Source organism: Ammospiza nelsoni, chromosome W (assembly GCF_027579445.1).
Source record: "Ammospiza nelsoni isolate bAmmNel1 chromosome W, bAmmNel1.pri, whole genome shotgun sequence".
Taxonomy (NCBI): Eukaryota; Metazoa; Chordata; class Aves; order Passeriformes; family Passerellidae; genus Ammospiza; species Ammospiza nelsoni.
Genome location: NC_080668.1, coordinates 14,672,463 through 14,689,542, shown reverse-complemented (window position 1 = coordinate 14,689,542; position 17,080 = coordinate 14,672,463). Strand labels below are relative to the sequence as shown.

Below are 17,080 nucleotides of genomic sequence, written 5' to 3'. Positions count from 1 at the left end.
AGTGCTTGACTGTATTGTAAATCCCAAGTGATCCTTTTTGATGGGTATATATTTTCAAAAAGGGAACAGGTTTTTCTTGAAGCTTTCAAGAGATAAATTTTTTGGAGTGGAATTGAGAAAAAATATGGTTTGACTTCAGCTTTGGAGTGCGTGTAGCTAACTCTTTCAAGAGTGATGTCTAACACTTCCATATTTTTGCATTGTGTGAGGACAGGATTAATGTGAAATAGATATGATTTAATTTCCTTAGGGATATATCTTCAGCAGTGGTGTTTGAGATTTGCTTGGTGCCTATTGAATCAACCTTTGACTGAAACACTAGTGGGGGTGAACTCTTTTATAAGTATTCAGTTATGGCATTCATTTCTAATAAACTCTATTTTCTGTCTTATTCTGTTTATCATTAATTGGATATAGACATCATAAACACCACTGCTGATGTACTGTGCCACAGGAGAATATCTTGAAGGATACCAATACCCTTCATGGATTGTATCATTTTTTGCTGACATTGACTTGCTGCTGCAGGGCTAAGGAAATACCTGTGAAAATGAATGGCAACACTCTGCCTGCCAGTTAGGAAGCAGTGAACTGTGGGACAAGAGTAGGCTCATTTATTTTTTCATCTATATTGGTTTGTAATTAGGTATTTGAAAAATGCAAACTATTAATTTAGTTATTTAAAGATTAAAGTTTAAAAGGTAAATAACACCAGACTTGAAATATCTCAAACTCTGGGGCATAAAAGGGGTAAAACACTGAATTTGGCTTTAAGTGAATTTATATGGTCCTCTGGAGCAACAAAGGCTATTTTAGTATATTGGCATTTAGGTATTTTTTGTATTACCATTTGAAGAGCTGCTTTTTAAAGTTTTATTTGAAAATATGAATGCTGTATATGTAAATGCATTTGTTCACAGCTTCAAAAGATTGTACAGAATGTTTTTGACAGTTACATGCTGTTAGTGTTGTGATGCAAATATAAACCATGCATCAAGTCTAGAAACCTTTGGTCTAATTCCTTTTTTTCTCTTTCATTCATGCACAGCAATCTAAAGTAGTTGACATACCAGGTACAATCAAACATGTTCAGTTGGGAAAATGGAGTTTAGTATTTCAGAAATGGAGAACCACTTTAGAATTGTTTTGGGTGGAAGAAAGCATTAGGTCATGGGGTCCAGCTGTGGTAAGGGGTATCATAAGAAGCAGATAGGCTGTCTTAGACTGTGAAGGAATGAAGGTATTGTAGATCACCAGCTGGCTGTGAGAGTCCAGGGGCCAGCTTGTTGGTTTAAAAATAAAAATCTTTGGGGAAAAAAGTGTGAGTTGGATTTGTGAGATGGTGATGGTCCTGGGTTGGTAATAAAACTACACTGTACACTGAGGCACTTGTTTTATTTAAATGAGTGGTTGGGTCTATTGGCATAAGTAGTTCATAAAACGTTAAGTATTGGAAATAGCCAATACTGCACTGTTCATCTACCAGAAGTCTGACTTCTGGCTGAAAGTAGAAAAGGGATATGGGAGAGTTGAAAAGTAAAATCCATTTTAATGAGCTAAAACAAATTTAAAAATGGAAAGTACTATATAGAAGTCCTTAAATTGTGATTCATTGTAAGGCTGTGGATAGCTGTGGATCTTGTTGGTTAAGCAGACAATTTCCTATACTGACAATTTCTTATACAAGGCCTATGTGATGTAAAACATCATATTATATAGTGTCTTAGTTAGAATCTTTGAATGGTTTGGGTTGGAAGGGACATTGAAGGGACATTGGAAGGGACATCATCTAGTTCCAACCCCCTGCTATGAGGCAAGAATACCTTCCACTAGACCAGGTTGCTCAAAGCTTTCAACCTGGCTTTGAACACTTCCTGTTGCCTTTGATTTTCTTTTTTTTTTTTTTTTTTAATATGCTCTTTGATGTCTGTCTTAAAAAAAACTTGTAGTATTGAAGAGATCTTAATCAAAATAACCAGATACAAATTTACATTTTTGAAAAAGGGTTTGTCAGAAAAATAGCTGAGTTCAAGTGATTGTTTATCTGAAGGTGCTTAAAATAGCTTGTACTCCACATTGTTCCCTAAATGACAAATTAAACTGTGTTGTAATGTGAATGTGTGTTCATTAAGGTGTTGATACATTTTCATTTGTGTATTCTGAGTTCTTGTGGTTTCTTTGTCTCTAAGAAATGACCTTCCCTTCACCTGTAGAGAAAAATAATGTGGAAGACAGTGTTGTTCTGAACTGTTTATTTGTGGGTTTGAGGTTCTATAATGACTTTTCAAATAACTTGAATTCTGACTGTGTTTATATCTAAAATATATACTTTCACAAAGTTTATTAAGTTGACTTGACACTTAATTTTAAGAATAATGTACAACTTCATAAAACTACTGCTAAATATTCATTGATCAAGCAAGAGTCTCTTCTGGATTAAGATGGGGCTGGTGAATGAGCTTTTTGCTATTGCCTGCCTTGATACTCCCTGACATTGCACAGCTTATATGACCACTCTCAAATTTGCTGTCAGTGAGATCAGCTGGTTCAATTTAACCCAATTAATTGCTTAGAATAACTTAGTTGAATTTGTCTGATATGATCTGAATGTAACTATTTTCCCTACAGTATCAAGTACACAGGAGTCTGGACTTCAGAATATAGGTGGAAATCACAGAAGCTTAAAAAAGAATGATTCTAGTGAAAATTCTTCAACTATTAACAGATCTTTATTTAGGTAATGTCTTAATTTCTTATTTAATGCTTTATAACATCATTTAAACCAAAAGTAAACACATACACTGCAGTGTTATGTGCTTTGTGGGGATTTTTGTTTATTTTTTTTCTTTTAGGGAAGAGAAGTCACAGGAGCTGGGTGCTCTAGTTAATTACCACAATCCATTGAGACCACTAAACAAATCTAACCAGGTAAAGCATGTAACATTTTCTTTAAAATCTTAAACTCTTTATTTTGCTGTACACACCTGGTAACTTTGAATTTGTTCTAAGGTTTGCCCATTTGGGAGGATTCCTATTACCCTGGTATCTGATGATGGTGATGACATGGAGGATTCAGATGTCCCACTCACGGCCAGTGTTACAGAGAGGTATGGTTATTGGGTTTACCTACAACACCACAGACTTTAGTAGTCCTTTTCAATGATACTTTTATTGGATAGTGGAAATGTCAGATGTCAATGTCAAATTTGACCTGAAGGATAGAGACAAATAGTCAGTATAGTTGCAATGGGTAGTGCAGTAACCTACTTCAAATCTTATGGAAATTCTTTGTATGAAAGCATGTGAAGATGAAGAGAAAGCGTGTTCTGGCTAATCAGTAAGCTCAAAAGAAATGGAAATTAAAGTGGAAATAAATTTTGTTCAAAATATTTAAGTTTATGTAGTCCGGTTTTTAAAAAAAGGGAGAAAATACAGTCTTGTAACTCAAGATATTTTTAAATCCTCATTTTGCAGGACTTCTTTGTATTGCTTCTCACTTTGCTGAGTAAACCTGCTTTTCTGTTTATTTGAAACTTGTAGCCAAGTCTTCACACAACTACTTTTTTCATCTCTTTCACAAAAAAGACCATTGCCCCACTGTGTTGGCATGTGATGTAACTAAGAATGTTACTTCAACAGGCAAATGTCCAGCTCCAAACAAACAGCCTTTGTTGCACCTTTTCCACCATCAGAACCGAAACCTTTTGGGCGTGATTCGTGCAGCCTGAGAGATTTGCAGGTAACTTAAATGTTTTTTAAATACATGAAGGAACTCTAGCTATCCTATGATATTAGTAAAAAAGATAATAACAGCTTTTTCAATTTGAGAAAGAAATAATGTAGGATTTCCCTTTATGTAATCATTTGTGGATAGAAACATTCATTATGGCTTTTAAACTTGAAATTTGTTATGCACAATAGGGCATTAAAAAAGAGCTTTCTCTGCTCCTATCCGATGTAGTGTTCAATGGGAGTGGTGTTTGGAATATGATTTATGAAGAGGAGATAAACAGATTTCAACTTGACTATAGGACCTTTTTCAGCTGAAGTCATGAAGTTTACCATGGGAAGACCCTATTTAAGGAAGTCAATTCAACTCAGTGCTCTATGGAGCCATAAATTCCAGCTTTTGATAGAGATTTTTTTCATCAAAAACCAAATGTCTTGCATTACTATGTCTTATATTTTCATGTCCCATGTCCCCATCTGCTAAAAGAAAATTCCAGAATAGAAAGCACTTAGGCTTTTATTATAGAAACTGGATTATGAAAATTCAGAATGTTGATGTATTTAAAAATAGCATCAGTAATAGTTGTCTGTGTAACCTGCACAGTTCCCTGAGGCATGTTTGCTTTGCAGTGCACCTGCCACTTAATCACCATAAGGAAATGGCTTTTGTATACTATTCCTGAGTTTTCCTTTGATTTTTTTTTTAAGATGCTTTTTATGTTCTTTAGTCCTTACAAGAAAAAACAGCTTTACAGATGTTGGATGAGGGCAGCTCAGAAACAGCTACCAATTCAACTGTAACTCTCAAAACCAAAGTGGATGCAAGTCTAGTGATAAAAAGAGCAGGTAACTATTAATGTCATGTCTGAGTAGTTTGAAATCGAATGCGCATTGAAAATGTGCTAATCTGTATTTTTTAAAAAATGTGTTGCTAAATAAAATGTTTTCAAAAAGTGGAAATTACTGCATTATTAACATACCTTTTGGGAATAATTCTTCAAGTTCTTTCAAAAACAGTTTTGTTGTATTTCAGAAATACTTCACTTAGATATTGCATGGATTTTGACTGTTATGTGAAGTCAGCTAAAAATAGGGATGGTATTAGATTACATTCTGTTGTCTTTCTGGAAAATGTTGTAACCAGCTTGGATTTATAGCAAGGATTTCAGGGCTAGTAAAATCTAGAAAGTTGGTATTATTTATTTACCATCTTCATGGAATATGGAATACATGTACTAACCTCCTATGGTTAGTTGCTAACTACTTCAGTGTTTCATCAGAAAGCTGGTTCTCTAAGTGGTGTTCTCATCCTGCTGAAAAAATTAGGTGAAAATGTCTGATATTGCAAGAGTTAGATTTAGGATTTTATAAGTACATATGTATTGTAGGAAAGAAACATTACAGTTGAAAAGATGTAATTTTTTTAAAACTTCACTGTCCCCTCAGCTCCTCAGTGAGCTTTTCCCACTGACTTGCATTGGGAATAGTTTGGTTTCAGGTCATACTTGCCCTGCTTGTGCTTCATTCATGTTTCCAGGTTAAATGTTGGTTGAGGTAGTTGAGTCCTTCAGCAGTTGACTTGCACTGAGCTGCTCAGCATGGGATGTTGCTTTCTAGTAATTTGACAAGAAAACTTTTCAGGCTTGTGAAGGAGCACTCTTAAGCTGTGCTGTTTGCAGCTTGCACTGTCACATCCCACCATTTCACTCTTGTGCTACCTGTGCAAAAGGAACTAGGAGAAAGTGCCAAGTCCCTTTCGGCCTCTGGCTTCAGTCATTGCACTTGGACTATAGGTTGCCTATTGTTGCAGACAACAGACTTCTAATTTGGAGTATGGTAGTAAGCTTATCTTCACTGCTTTATAAACCTGCTCAAAACCCTGGGATATTGTTGTATGATTTGTGAACCTACTCTCATTGCCTGTGTTGGTGTAAGAAACAGTTGCATCTCTGTTACTGTTACAGTGTTATCCTAAGACTTTTTGAAGAAAGTTGCCATTTTACTACACTGAATTGAACATGCAGTTGAGGACTTCATTAATGTCTTTTAAGGCCTAATTCCAGTAAATCATCTGTGTTTTAGTCTGATCTAGAAAATGAGGTAAAATTATTGTAGTAACTTTTCAAGTATTGAATATTGATTCATTTTAATAGTCTGGTTTTTGTTTGTTTGTTTGTTTGTTTTTTCCACAGAGAGTAAAGTTCAGCATCTGGAGCTGAAGACACCAGAGCCTAGGAGTCTGGAAAGTCAACAACAACAATCTAGTTTTGGTGAAAGCTATAGAAAGCAGTTGGAGCAGATCAAACAAAACTGTGTTAATGCCAGAAAAAAAATGCCAGCTCAAGAGGTGTCACAGAAAAGCTGCTATGGAGAGGTAAAGTAACAAAAATGTTACGTGTGTGCTAGCAGCCTTCTCACATTGAAGAAATTATTTCTGTGTTCTTAATTGTGGCTCCTTGTGTGATATAATATCTTGCTTTGCCCTTTGTAGGGAAAACAAATGAACATTGAACAGTCTGGTAATCCTGTTTCAAGACGATCATCACCATCAGATGCTGTTTCTAAGAAAAGTGACCCATTGCATGTTTATGGGACCCCAAGCACCACATCTAATGATTATATGGCCTGGTAAGCCTACTATAAGGTGGTAGTTGATCTCTGGAAAGGTTTAAGCAGATTTTTACAGGGTTTAAATTTTTCTGTTTGATAGCAAATATTCCAAGTGCTTCTGTGAAGTGCCTGACTTTGAGATTCAGACTGCATTTAGGGACTTTTGCCTTTTTGGGCAGCTTTTCAGCATTTGAATATTTGCCATCAAATCAGTAAGTCCCTAGTAGAGCATTTACCTTTTTCACTGATCCCTGCTACATGACACTTTGTTTTGGATAAATTATGTGGCTGAGAGGCTTTTTAGATTGATAATGATATATCAGTTTATTTCCCATGATGCAAGTGTCTGAGGTTTTTTTAAAAGCTTTTGGATAAATCCAGAAGCTTGCAGAATTAAGCACTTATGTTAGGAAATTATAGCATTTGTTTATCCATGCTACCTTAAATAAGGCATAAACCCCTATGCCTGTGTTGGCAAATCTTTCTAATTATGTGATTACTTTTTGTTTTCGTAAGTCTCTAGGATGAATCATATAGGTCAAGGTTGTATGCTGAGTAAGTACTGTTCTTGTTGGTAGGACCTCTGTCTTTACAGCTGCAGAATTCAGACTGTAGGTAGGGCATGCACCACATAATTTCATGAAGGAATGTGATAATAGTCCTTGAATAAATTCTCTTTACTTAGTTTGTACATGCTAAATATGCAGAATTGCTCAGTGTTTCTATTTATCTATTTGGACTGGTTTTGTCTTTTTGTTTTACTTCTGTGATTTTACTCTACCAAATAAATCCTAGTTATATACATTTTTTTCCATTTCTGATCTTGGCATTAGTTTCTGTAAATACAATTGGGGAAAAATTTAGTGTGTTTAGAAATATAACTAAAGAGACACATCAGGAGAACAAATAAAAAAAACATAGGATTTTTTACAATCTTTCCTTTTCTTAAATCAGTGATCTTTCTGCTCATACACATTGTAGGTAAAGCTTTCAAGGCAATAGTGAGAGTTTTTGAAGTTGTCTGTCTTAATATGCTTACTCTAAAAAATAGGTAATCTAAAAAGTTTTTTAATAAATAACAATAAGCTGGAGAAGAGTAACTGGCTCAAACTCTTAGAGTCAGTTCTTCTAGCTTTATAGTTCCTTCACTTTTCAGTTGCTGGCAAGTGCCAGCTGTTATCTGAAGATAGTGAGTTTGTGTTCTTAAAAGTATTTGTGAATATTGTTATAGTTTCAGTGTATTTCTAAAAGGACTTCTAAATGAAGATGTTGAAGTGGTCTTAATGATAATTATTGAGTGGAGGCTTGAGCTGTTGCTAGTCACTAGGGTTTGACTTTCAAGAAACATTGAAGATTTCAACTTTGTTGTTAAAATAATCTTAGAAAATACAACTAATGCAGATACTGTTTATTTTTTTGTTAGTTTCAGCACACCAGTTGTAAAGGAGAAGTTTCTGCCAGGATGTCAAATTTCTACTCCCTACAAGCCAGTTCCCGTATTATATACCACATACTCCAGCAACTCCATTTCAAAATCAAGTTGGCTTGCAGGTAACAATTTTCTGTCATTTTAGCACATATTTTCATTGGGAACTACTTTGGGTAAAATAAATGTGTGTATGTATTTTTTTCATCTGAAGTTACTGTTCCTCTTCCTGGAGGAGTAATGGAAAGTAGTCTAGTATTCCTAAAATAACTTGCTTTGTGTGTATGTCTCAATTTACATGACCTAAGTCAGATGTTGAAAAATCAGTTCAGTTTTGTCAAAATGCTGGAGCCTTTATGTCTAAGCCTTTTCTAAGCAATCTAAGCCTTTTCATGTCTGTCTTAATGACAGAGAGAAGAACTAGAGCCTCTATTTTTGTTCTGCAGTGCTTTTACACTGGTATTACCCAGTACAGTACCATTAAAGAGAAGCAGTGTGTGTTGAAAATCATGAGTTTGAGGGAGGCAAAAGATTGCATTTCTCCTCCATTTTTTTTTAGATTTCACAAATTTTGATACATTTGTTGTGGCCTGACATAATGTAAAAATGGGTTACCTTAGATGTGTTGCATATTCAGGTAGGAGCCTTCCCAATTGTAGATAAAACTGGGGATTAGGTTCAAGCTTCCTACAAGAGGATAAGTATTGATAAATTAATAAATCAAACTTGAGGCCTTTCTATGGCTTGGTGTAGCAGATATGGGCAGTGCAGGCTGTTTCAACTTCACACTACTGCAGTCTTTTAGCTATTAGCTTCAAAAAGAATGGTAGATGGTTTCAGTACAGCTCTTAAGTTTCATGCTGAGACTGAAAGTCTCTTGGACAATGTAGTTTCTGACATTAGATGTAAAGAGGGAGGTGTCTCTAATGATCTGGAAAGCCTTATTAAAGAAGATCCTTTCCTTGATTTCCAGTGTGAGGAGCATTGCACCTTTTACATGAGTGCAGTGATGTTACATGCCAAATGCTGATCAGTGTATGGGGATCTAGCTTTCATTTGGAGTTTCTTTACTGCTTCTAAACAACTTTATCATCTTCAGAAAGAGCAAGACAAAGCATTTTAATGTAATAAAAAGTAGAGCTCTCAAGTTCTGTTGCATGTACCAATATTTATTTCTTAACCTTTTCTATGTGTGCACAGGTTCCAGCTTCTGTACCTTCACATGAATGCCTTGTCATCAATGGAAGAGTTTATACAGTGTTAAAGCAAATAGGTAGTGGAGGCTCAAGTAAGGTAAGGTGCTCCTTTATCCTTTTAGACAGTCACTCATTTACACAGTACTACAATCTATTATAAATGTTGAAATCACCTAATGAGTGCCTAGTGTTAGCATGTACACAATATTTGACCCAGGGAATCTAGAACTTTGCTGGTGTGCCATGCTTAGACTTTTTGCTCTTGAAGATAATTTCTGTGGTAGAGTAAGCATTAAAATTCCTGGTAGAATCAGCTGTTCTGTTGTAAGAGATGTGCTGCATTGTGTACATCCTAATGTGAGAGGCTGTTGTTTAGAGCAGTGTGATTACACTGTTGGGAAATGGGTGACTTGTAAAGTTGATTGAGAGCCTGAGGGAGACAGGCCATCTCTTAACTACTTGTGTAACTTGTGTGAGGAGTAGAGTTGTAGCTATGTCTGAAGTGGTGAGTGAGATGCTTTTTACATGGAAATTTGGGGTCATGGGAGCTTGGGAAACAATATTGGCAAAATCTCTTGGGCTTGTTATAGTTCCTTAGTTTCTTAACAGCATAAGCAGTTTAGATGGATGTTGTGGGGGACTACGTCAAAGGCCTTACAGAAGTCCAGATAGATGACATCTCTATCTCTTCATTTGTCCACTGATTTAGTCCCTCCCTCACAGAAGGTCACTGGGTTGATCAGACAGTCTTGCATGTGGTGAAGCAGTGCTGGCTCTTTCAAATCACCTTCCTGTTCTCCATGTGTTTTAGCAGAGCTTCTAGGAGGGTGTGTCCTAATGATGCCTAATTTAACTAATTACTTAGAGGTCTTTCCCTTTCTGAATCCATGTTGACTGTCTGATCATTGCATTTCAGTTGTACCCAGTAGGATATTCTCTGTAATTTTTGCAGCAACTGAGGTTAGGCTAACAAGTTTGTAGTTTCCTGGGTATGCCTTCCCATCCTTCTTGTCAGTTGGACTAATATTAGCCAGCTTGCAGTCAGCAGGGAACTCCAGAAAGAGGAGCTCTGTTTCCAGTGTATGGTTGTAGAATGAGGAAGGATGTCAGGGACTTCTGTGTGTCACTTTCTCATAGTCTGCTTAAAACAAGACTCAAATAGAGCAGGGTATGCATGGAGTTTTGTGTTTAAATATTGCCAAGGATGGAGATTTCATAGCCTATCTGGACAAGCAGTTTTCCTGTTGGTCAATATGACAGTGAAAAAATTAAAACATCCAATTGTGATTTTCCTTGTTGTTAGCTATGTCTGTTGCATCTCATACTTGGATGGTTCAAGAGGAGTCTGTCATACCTTCCCTTTAAATAGCTGAAGACTGCATGTAGGGTTTCCTGCAGCCTTCTCATCTTAAGACTAAATGAGACTTTGTGCTCTCAACCTCTTCTAATGTGCCATGTGATCTAGCCTCCAAATGATCATGGTGTGACAAAGTGAATGTGTGAGGGCAGATCAAACCTTTATCTCTGAGAGTGTTATTTCATAATCTTTATCTTAAGAACACTGCAGACTCATGATGTACTACACCTGGTGAAATACAATGTGGCACCAAGATAGCTTCTGATAGAAGGTTGTTTCTGTTGTAACTGGTGTCTTTGATTTTTTTCATCCTGACTTGTATGAATTTCTTCATATTGTTTCTTCCTTTTGAAAAGGTAGACTTTGGTATTCAGGCTGAGTTGAGATGAAGGACTGTGGTACACTGGAATTAGGGATGAATGATGTTATTAACTGACACTGTTTTGTAGGTGTTTCAAGTACTGAATGACAAGAAGCAGCTGTATGCTGTCAAATATATGAACCTAGAGGAAGCTGATCAACAGACTGTTGAGAGCTATAAGAATGAAATTGCTCATTTGAGTAAACTGCAGCAACATAGTGATAAGATCATCCACCTTTATGGCTAGTGAGTAAATACTAACCTTATTTAATCAGTGTTTCACTGTAAAAAGATATTTCCTTCACTTTTAACACACATGTTTTATTTTTAGTGAAATTACTGATCAACATATCTACATGGTAATGGAGTGTGGAAATATTGATCTCAATAGCTGGCTTAAAAAGAAAAAAAGATGGATCCACTGGAACGAAAGAGCTATTGGAAAAATATGCTGGAAGCTGTTCACACAATCCATGAATATGGTATTCTTAAATAATTCTAGGTATTTGTGTAGGATATATGGCAGATAACATGGCTCTTGTTTTAATTTTGGAGATGGCATTGTTTTTAATGTTGGTGTAATCTTAGTGATCTTCAAAGATGAGTATTTGCTGTATTTTAAAAAAAGCAGTGATGCAAAAAACCAAGGTAAATCTTGATCCAGAGACAGACTTGGCTAACTCAGGAAGGATCTCACAAATATCATTGTTTATATAATGCTTTCTGCTTTCTTTCAACAGCCAGAAAATATTTTCTGTTTTAGACTACCTTGTATACTCCCATTTGTTCTCTGTTAGACTCAAATTTTAGCCACTCAGTCTCTCCATACTTACCTCTTACATTGACAGCTCTGCCATCTTTACTTTGACAAAGTGTTTCAACTTTCTCCTAGAGTTCTTCAGGCCTTCCTCTCCTCTTTACCTATATAATTGTGTATGCATCTATAGCATCTATATTCTGTTTGTCTGTATAGTATAAAGGAGAGGCAGACTTGGATCGTTTCCTATATAATAATGAAGTGAAGAGTAGTACATGTAGCAGAAAGCATCATCTATTTTAGGACTAGAACATCCAAAAATATAGCAAACAGCAAAACCTACTGAAATTCAGCGGGCATACATATATGTGATGTTTTGAAAAAAGCCATAGATTTTTGTAAAATATCAAGATAGATTGGTTGATTATGTAGATAGTAACCAAAACTCATGTTAAATTGTGCGAGTAGAGTTTGTGAGAAGTCAGTTGTGTATATTCCTTAGTGAATGGTACCTTTAATCAGATTAAGCAATATAATTTTATTTTAACTCCCTGCTTAGCTAATTAAAGAGAGAATGACAAGCATGGACAGGCCACTGAACTGCTCCAGAGCAGCAATCCAGTGTGGCTATGTGCCCACAGAGCTGGAGTGTCTGTCCCAAACTGAGACAAACTCTGCAACTCAAATTGCTTGGAGCTGTTCTGGGGTACCTGCAGGTTTGATTAAGTAGTAATTCTAACTGTAAATTCATGCAAGTTAAGAACTCTTTAGGAAAAAATGGAAGCACTTTTGTGAAATCTGCAGAGACTCAAATAAAGCCAATTTGTACCTTCTCTCTGTGCAAGGGTTATAGGAATTGAGTAATACTAAACCTTATGGTAGTAATTTGGATTTACTTTAAACTTTTTTACAGGCATTATTCACAGTGATCTGAAACCAGCAAACTTTCTGATAGTTGACAGAATGTTAAAACTAATTGACTTTGGCATTGCAAACCAAATGCAGCCAGATGTGACAAGTATCATTAAAGATTCTCAGGTGAAATACTTCTGGAAAATTGATGTCCATTTTTCTGTGAAATGCAATAGTACCTGCTGATAACTTTGATTGTAATAACCTCAACTACTATTGAAATCTTATGCTGAATGGTTTTATATGTGTGTGTGAATATTTGTATATATTGTTTTTTACATGTTTTAGTGAAGAAAATAATAATGGCATTCAACCTTAATAGAAACAAACTTTTAAGATGCTTTTCAGTGTTTTGGGACAGAAATCTAAGTTTTATTAAGTTAATGAAATTTAATGTATGCTTTACTTAAAATATTTTTTCATTTTTATGGTTAGGCTGACACAATGAATTATATACCACCTGAAGCAATAGAAGATAGGTCTTCCTATGGAGAAAATGGCAAACCTCGTTCTAAGGTAGTATGATCTTTTTCCTCCTATTCCCTTCATGTTAAGAAGGAAGGAATTCAATCATATCTTCAGATTTTTTCAAAATCTTCCACTGAAACTTGAGCACAAGAGAATTTATTGTGCTGTGATGGTGTGCAGAGTTGGAAGGTTAAGCTTAATCTCCCTAACTACTCAAAAGCATTTGGCAGATGGTGTTTAGAAAAATGTAAGTGCTCAATTACTGCGTAAAATTGAAAGTAAAACAGAGGCACAGGCTTGGGTGTTTTAGGGCCACAAATGAGTTCAGTGTATCCTATTAATTTTTCTCCACTACAGAGTATTGTGTATTGTAGAAAATTTTATAACCTCACCAGGGCAATGGAATGTGAGTGATGAGAAAAGTACTGAAGGGAAAGCATTTTTCACTTTGGCAGTCAAAATTCAATTGAGGGTTACATGGTTTGGTGCAAAAGTATTTAAAATCCACATGTACTCGCATGTACATGAAGATTAACTTTTTAACAGTTGAATGGAAGTATTATTATGTAATAAAATAAAATCTTGGCTTCCTAAATAGAGAATAAAATATTTCAAAAGTGGATTTTTTTTTAAGGATGGTAATTTTTTTACCTTTTGTACTTCTAAATTAAAACTGCATGCAAAGTGCAGATTTTTTCAGCTCATCTAAGCAGAAATCTAACCACTGTGCTGGGAGTCAGGTTCTCTGTATGCATCTTTCTCCACTTCCCCCTCTCCCCCACTCTGTGCTTCTCTTGAAGTAATTCAGCTTCAAAAGGACAAGTGCAAAGTTGTCCTGCAAGGACCAGCCTGAGTGACATAGTTGAAATGTGGATCTGAATCCTTTAAACCCAGGGGAATTGAATTGTGGCTTTCCACTTAGGAGACATAGCAGTGATTTCTTACCATTTCCTGGACTTAAATAATTTAGTATGCTTTTAGTTGTGCTTATTTTTAAATCTGAAATTAGAATCCTGCAATTTGACTTGTTAAGGACTAACTTTATTTTTAAGTTAGTTCTTCAAGTAAGTTGATTTTCAAAAATAGTTTAGAACAATAGTTTTCTTATGGATTATCAGTGAAGGAAGCCACACTACTGAGTAGATAATGGCGTGCTGTCTTGGTGATTTTGTGTAATAGTAACAAAGATCTCTTACACAATGAAAACTGTACAAATACATGATAAATTGACTGAAGGGTCAGTTTCTTAAGTAGAGAATATTTTTTTTTTTAATTTTTAATATTAGATAAGTCCCAAAAGCGATGTGTGGTCATTGGGCTGCATTTTGTACTGTATGACATATGGAAGGACTCCGTTTCAGCATATAACAAATCACATCAATAAAATGCATGCTATTGTTGATCCAAGCTATGAAATAGGGTTCCCAGATATTGCTGAGAAGGATCTTCAAGATGTGCTGAAGGTAACTGTTCCTTTTGTTTTAAGTAATGGTAATTTCTTTATTTAAAGCATGTTTTATAAAACTGAATGAGTTGTGCTTGAAAGACTTTTTCCACAAAGAGATGCTCACTGCTACTTGTAGTAACAGGCCTTATTCTGAAAGAAGAACTAAGCTAGAGCTACTCATGTAGTTTCCATATTAAAGTCTCTTTTCAGCTCAATACCAGCTACGTAAGTCCTTTGGTTCAACAACCAAAGTAAATACTGTTAATTCCTAGGACAATTCATAATTTATAGGCAAAACCTTGTTCCTCTTTCTTCATTTGCAGCGCTGTTTAATAAGAAATCCTAAAGAGAGAATTTCTGTTTCGGAGTTGCTGATACATCCCTATGTTCAAATTCAAAGTCATTGTCCAACAGGTACATTTATTTTAAAATACATTTTATTAAATATTATTTTTAACTATGCATTAGAAACCACTTCACTCTTAGAGGTACTATGAGCTTGTTGGTGTGACTCAGTTTTGTTTGGTGCCTACATCTGCTTCAGAAAAGACTTCAGTATTTTAATTCTTAAACCTCTTGCAAACTGTTCTGGCAGTTTTTGTGCTGATAATGTATATAATTTCACCATAAGTATAAATTACCTGCAGGTGTTCCAAATGCAAAAGGAACAACAGAGGAAATGAAACGTATCCTTGGCCAGCTTGTTGGCTTGAATCCTCCCAATTCTATTTCTAGAGCTGCAAGGGCAAGTAAATTGTCTTTTCTGTTTTGTGTAGTAGTACATGTTCATGCAGACCAAGGTTAGAATGTTTAGTAGTGAAAGATGAAACAATACATATATGAAATCTTCAGCCATAGATGGGAAAGCATTGCATATCTTAGTGCTTTTATTTGCAAGGATGCAGAATCTCTCTACATTATTCTGAACTGGAAGGGTTGAAAGTGATGCCAGTAATTTTTCCTTTTAGTTTTTTCTTTCCTTTCCACCTCCTGATAGATCTGCTTTGCTTTTAAGCAGCCCCTCTGCGGGGGTCTTCTAATTTAAGAACCCTCACTATGGAAAAATTATCTCAATTAATCTGTTAAGTGTGCACACTTTTGGACTGCAATTGTTCCTGCTTCCTGGAAGTTCCTGAGCTGTTAATGCCAGTGCTATGTATAAATTAGTTCCTCTGTGTTGAAGTACTGCAGCCTCTCTGTTTATTGCCTGAAAGAAGCTGGATAAATCTTAAACTCTGTTCTTTCTACGTGTGTCTCAGAAGTGATGGTGTAAAGTATACATAAGACCTAGAGAATGCAAAGCTGCTTTCATGGGGAGGAAAGTAAATACAATGTATATTAAATCTAAAGGAGTTCATCCTTACACTTCTAGTTGCACTTGATCTGTTTTGAACATGAGGGTGAACAAGTAGTTTATTCTTCTAACAAAATGGTGATTTGGCTGTCTGTGGGCATCTGAGTATCTCATGTAAAGCTTGCATGCCCCCAGTACACAAATAACTCCTTCCATGCTGAGGTTTCCATAGTGGAGACATTTCATAGAGTAAACTTGATTTTTAGATCTCTCCAGCTCATTTGTGCTCTCCTGACTTGTGAAACTCTATAACTTTGCCCCCACTGCAAAGTCAGCGAGTGTGTTTTTCCCTGGGCACTGCACTGCATTACAGCTGGTACAACTAAGCTGTCTTAAGTGTTCTATTTTTTGATTTGACAGAGCAATTTTAGTATGGAATATTTCAGTATGTGATGATTTATTTCAAGTGTAATGCTTGTTATATAGTTTGAATCCATGTGCAGTACAACTGTGTTCACCTGAATACCCTGTGTGTTTAACTTTCAGACTTTATATGAACAGTGCAGCAGTTGTAAGAGTCTTGATGTATCAGCATTTGCAAAACCTGGGAGTCAAAAAACATGGACAACAAAATGATGTGCTACTGTTCAGGAAGCAACAGATGTCTGGTCTGTTCAAAAAGTATTTTGTGCTGCTATCTTTCAAAAGGACACTCAGCATAAAGTTTGCATTTTTATATGTTCATTGTGTTCTTTTGATAATGATTTCAGGTCATTAAAAAGAGCTTAATTGAATGCTTTTTACTGTGGACTCTTTCACTCCTTGCATGCTGCTTGGGTCAATGGCTACTTGGTGATTATGGTCTGTGTTACTTACAAAGCACTACAGTGTCTGGAGTACACAAACTTGTATGAGAATCTTTTAAGAGGAGATCTTATGAGAAGCTAATATAAAAAGTTCCCCAAAAATGCCAACTGATGTACATGAAAAACATGGAATACCTTTGCTAACAAGTACCTTTGCTAACAAATACCTTGCTAACAAATACCTTGGAAAGGAGCATTCTGTATAAAACACCAGTTACAATATTGGTAGATGCATGTAAATGTCACCCAGTTTTTGAGCTGTTCCTGTGGTTAAGTGTTATGATGGAATCATCAGTACTGTGTTGAACTTGTATGAATAAAATGGCTCTTGTTGTATTAAAAATGCTATTACAAGATTAGTCTGCTTTTCAATTTTCAAAATAGAAATTCCTTCAGGTTTCACAATGCTAATAAATTACTAATTTGGGTTTTTAAAAGCATTGATACTAAGCATTCTCTAAAATGCACTGAATGTAGGAGAAGTGGATTTTACATGATTGTTATTGGATTGGTTAGGTTTTAACTGAATTACATTTCTGGTGTATGTTCATACCTACCCTCCTTTGTTTTGGATTAGCTGTGATTCTCCACATTACGCAGGGAGAGTGATCAGAGTGGGAATTATTCCTGACAAGCAGGAGGGCTGAAGCAGGGGCC

General features: G+C 35.7%; 1 protein-coding gene across 1 annotated transcript in view; it reads left to right on the top strand.

The window, feature by feature from the left end:
• The window catches only part of LOC132086138 (dual specificity protein kinase TTK-like), a 53,293-nt gene extending 36,527 nt beyond the window's left edge, over window positions 1-16,766 (top strand). Inside the window, 19 exon segments of the mRNA XM_059491604.1 lie at window positions 2,629-2,737; window positions 2,853-2,928; window positions 3,010-3,107; window positions 3,640-3,739; window positions 4,458-4,575; window positions 5,922-6,103; window positions 6,221-6,357; window positions 7,763-7,823; window positions 7,825-7,890; window positions 8,966-9,058; window positions 10,768-10,925; window positions 11,011-11,081; window positions 11,084-11,161; window positions 12,350-12,474; window positions 12,784-12,864; window positions 14,103-14,279; window positions 14,587-14,677; window positions 14,911-15,012; window positions 16,104-16,766. Coding sequence (XP_059347587.1) covers window positions 2,629-2,737; window positions 2,853-2,928; window positions 3,010-3,107; window positions 3,640-3,739; window positions 4,458-4,575; window positions 5,922-6,103; window positions 6,221-6,357; window positions 7,763-7,823; window positions 7,825-7,890; window positions 8,966-9,058; window positions 10,768-10,925; window positions 11,011-11,081; window positions 11,084-11,161; window positions 12,350-12,474; window positions 12,784-12,864; window positions 14,103-14,279; window positions 14,587-14,677; window positions 14,911-15,012; window positions 16,104-16,114 — 1,934 coding nt within the window. The 3' untranslated portion in view covers window positions 16,115-16,766.
• Window positions 16,767-17,080: the final 314 nt, after the last annotated feature.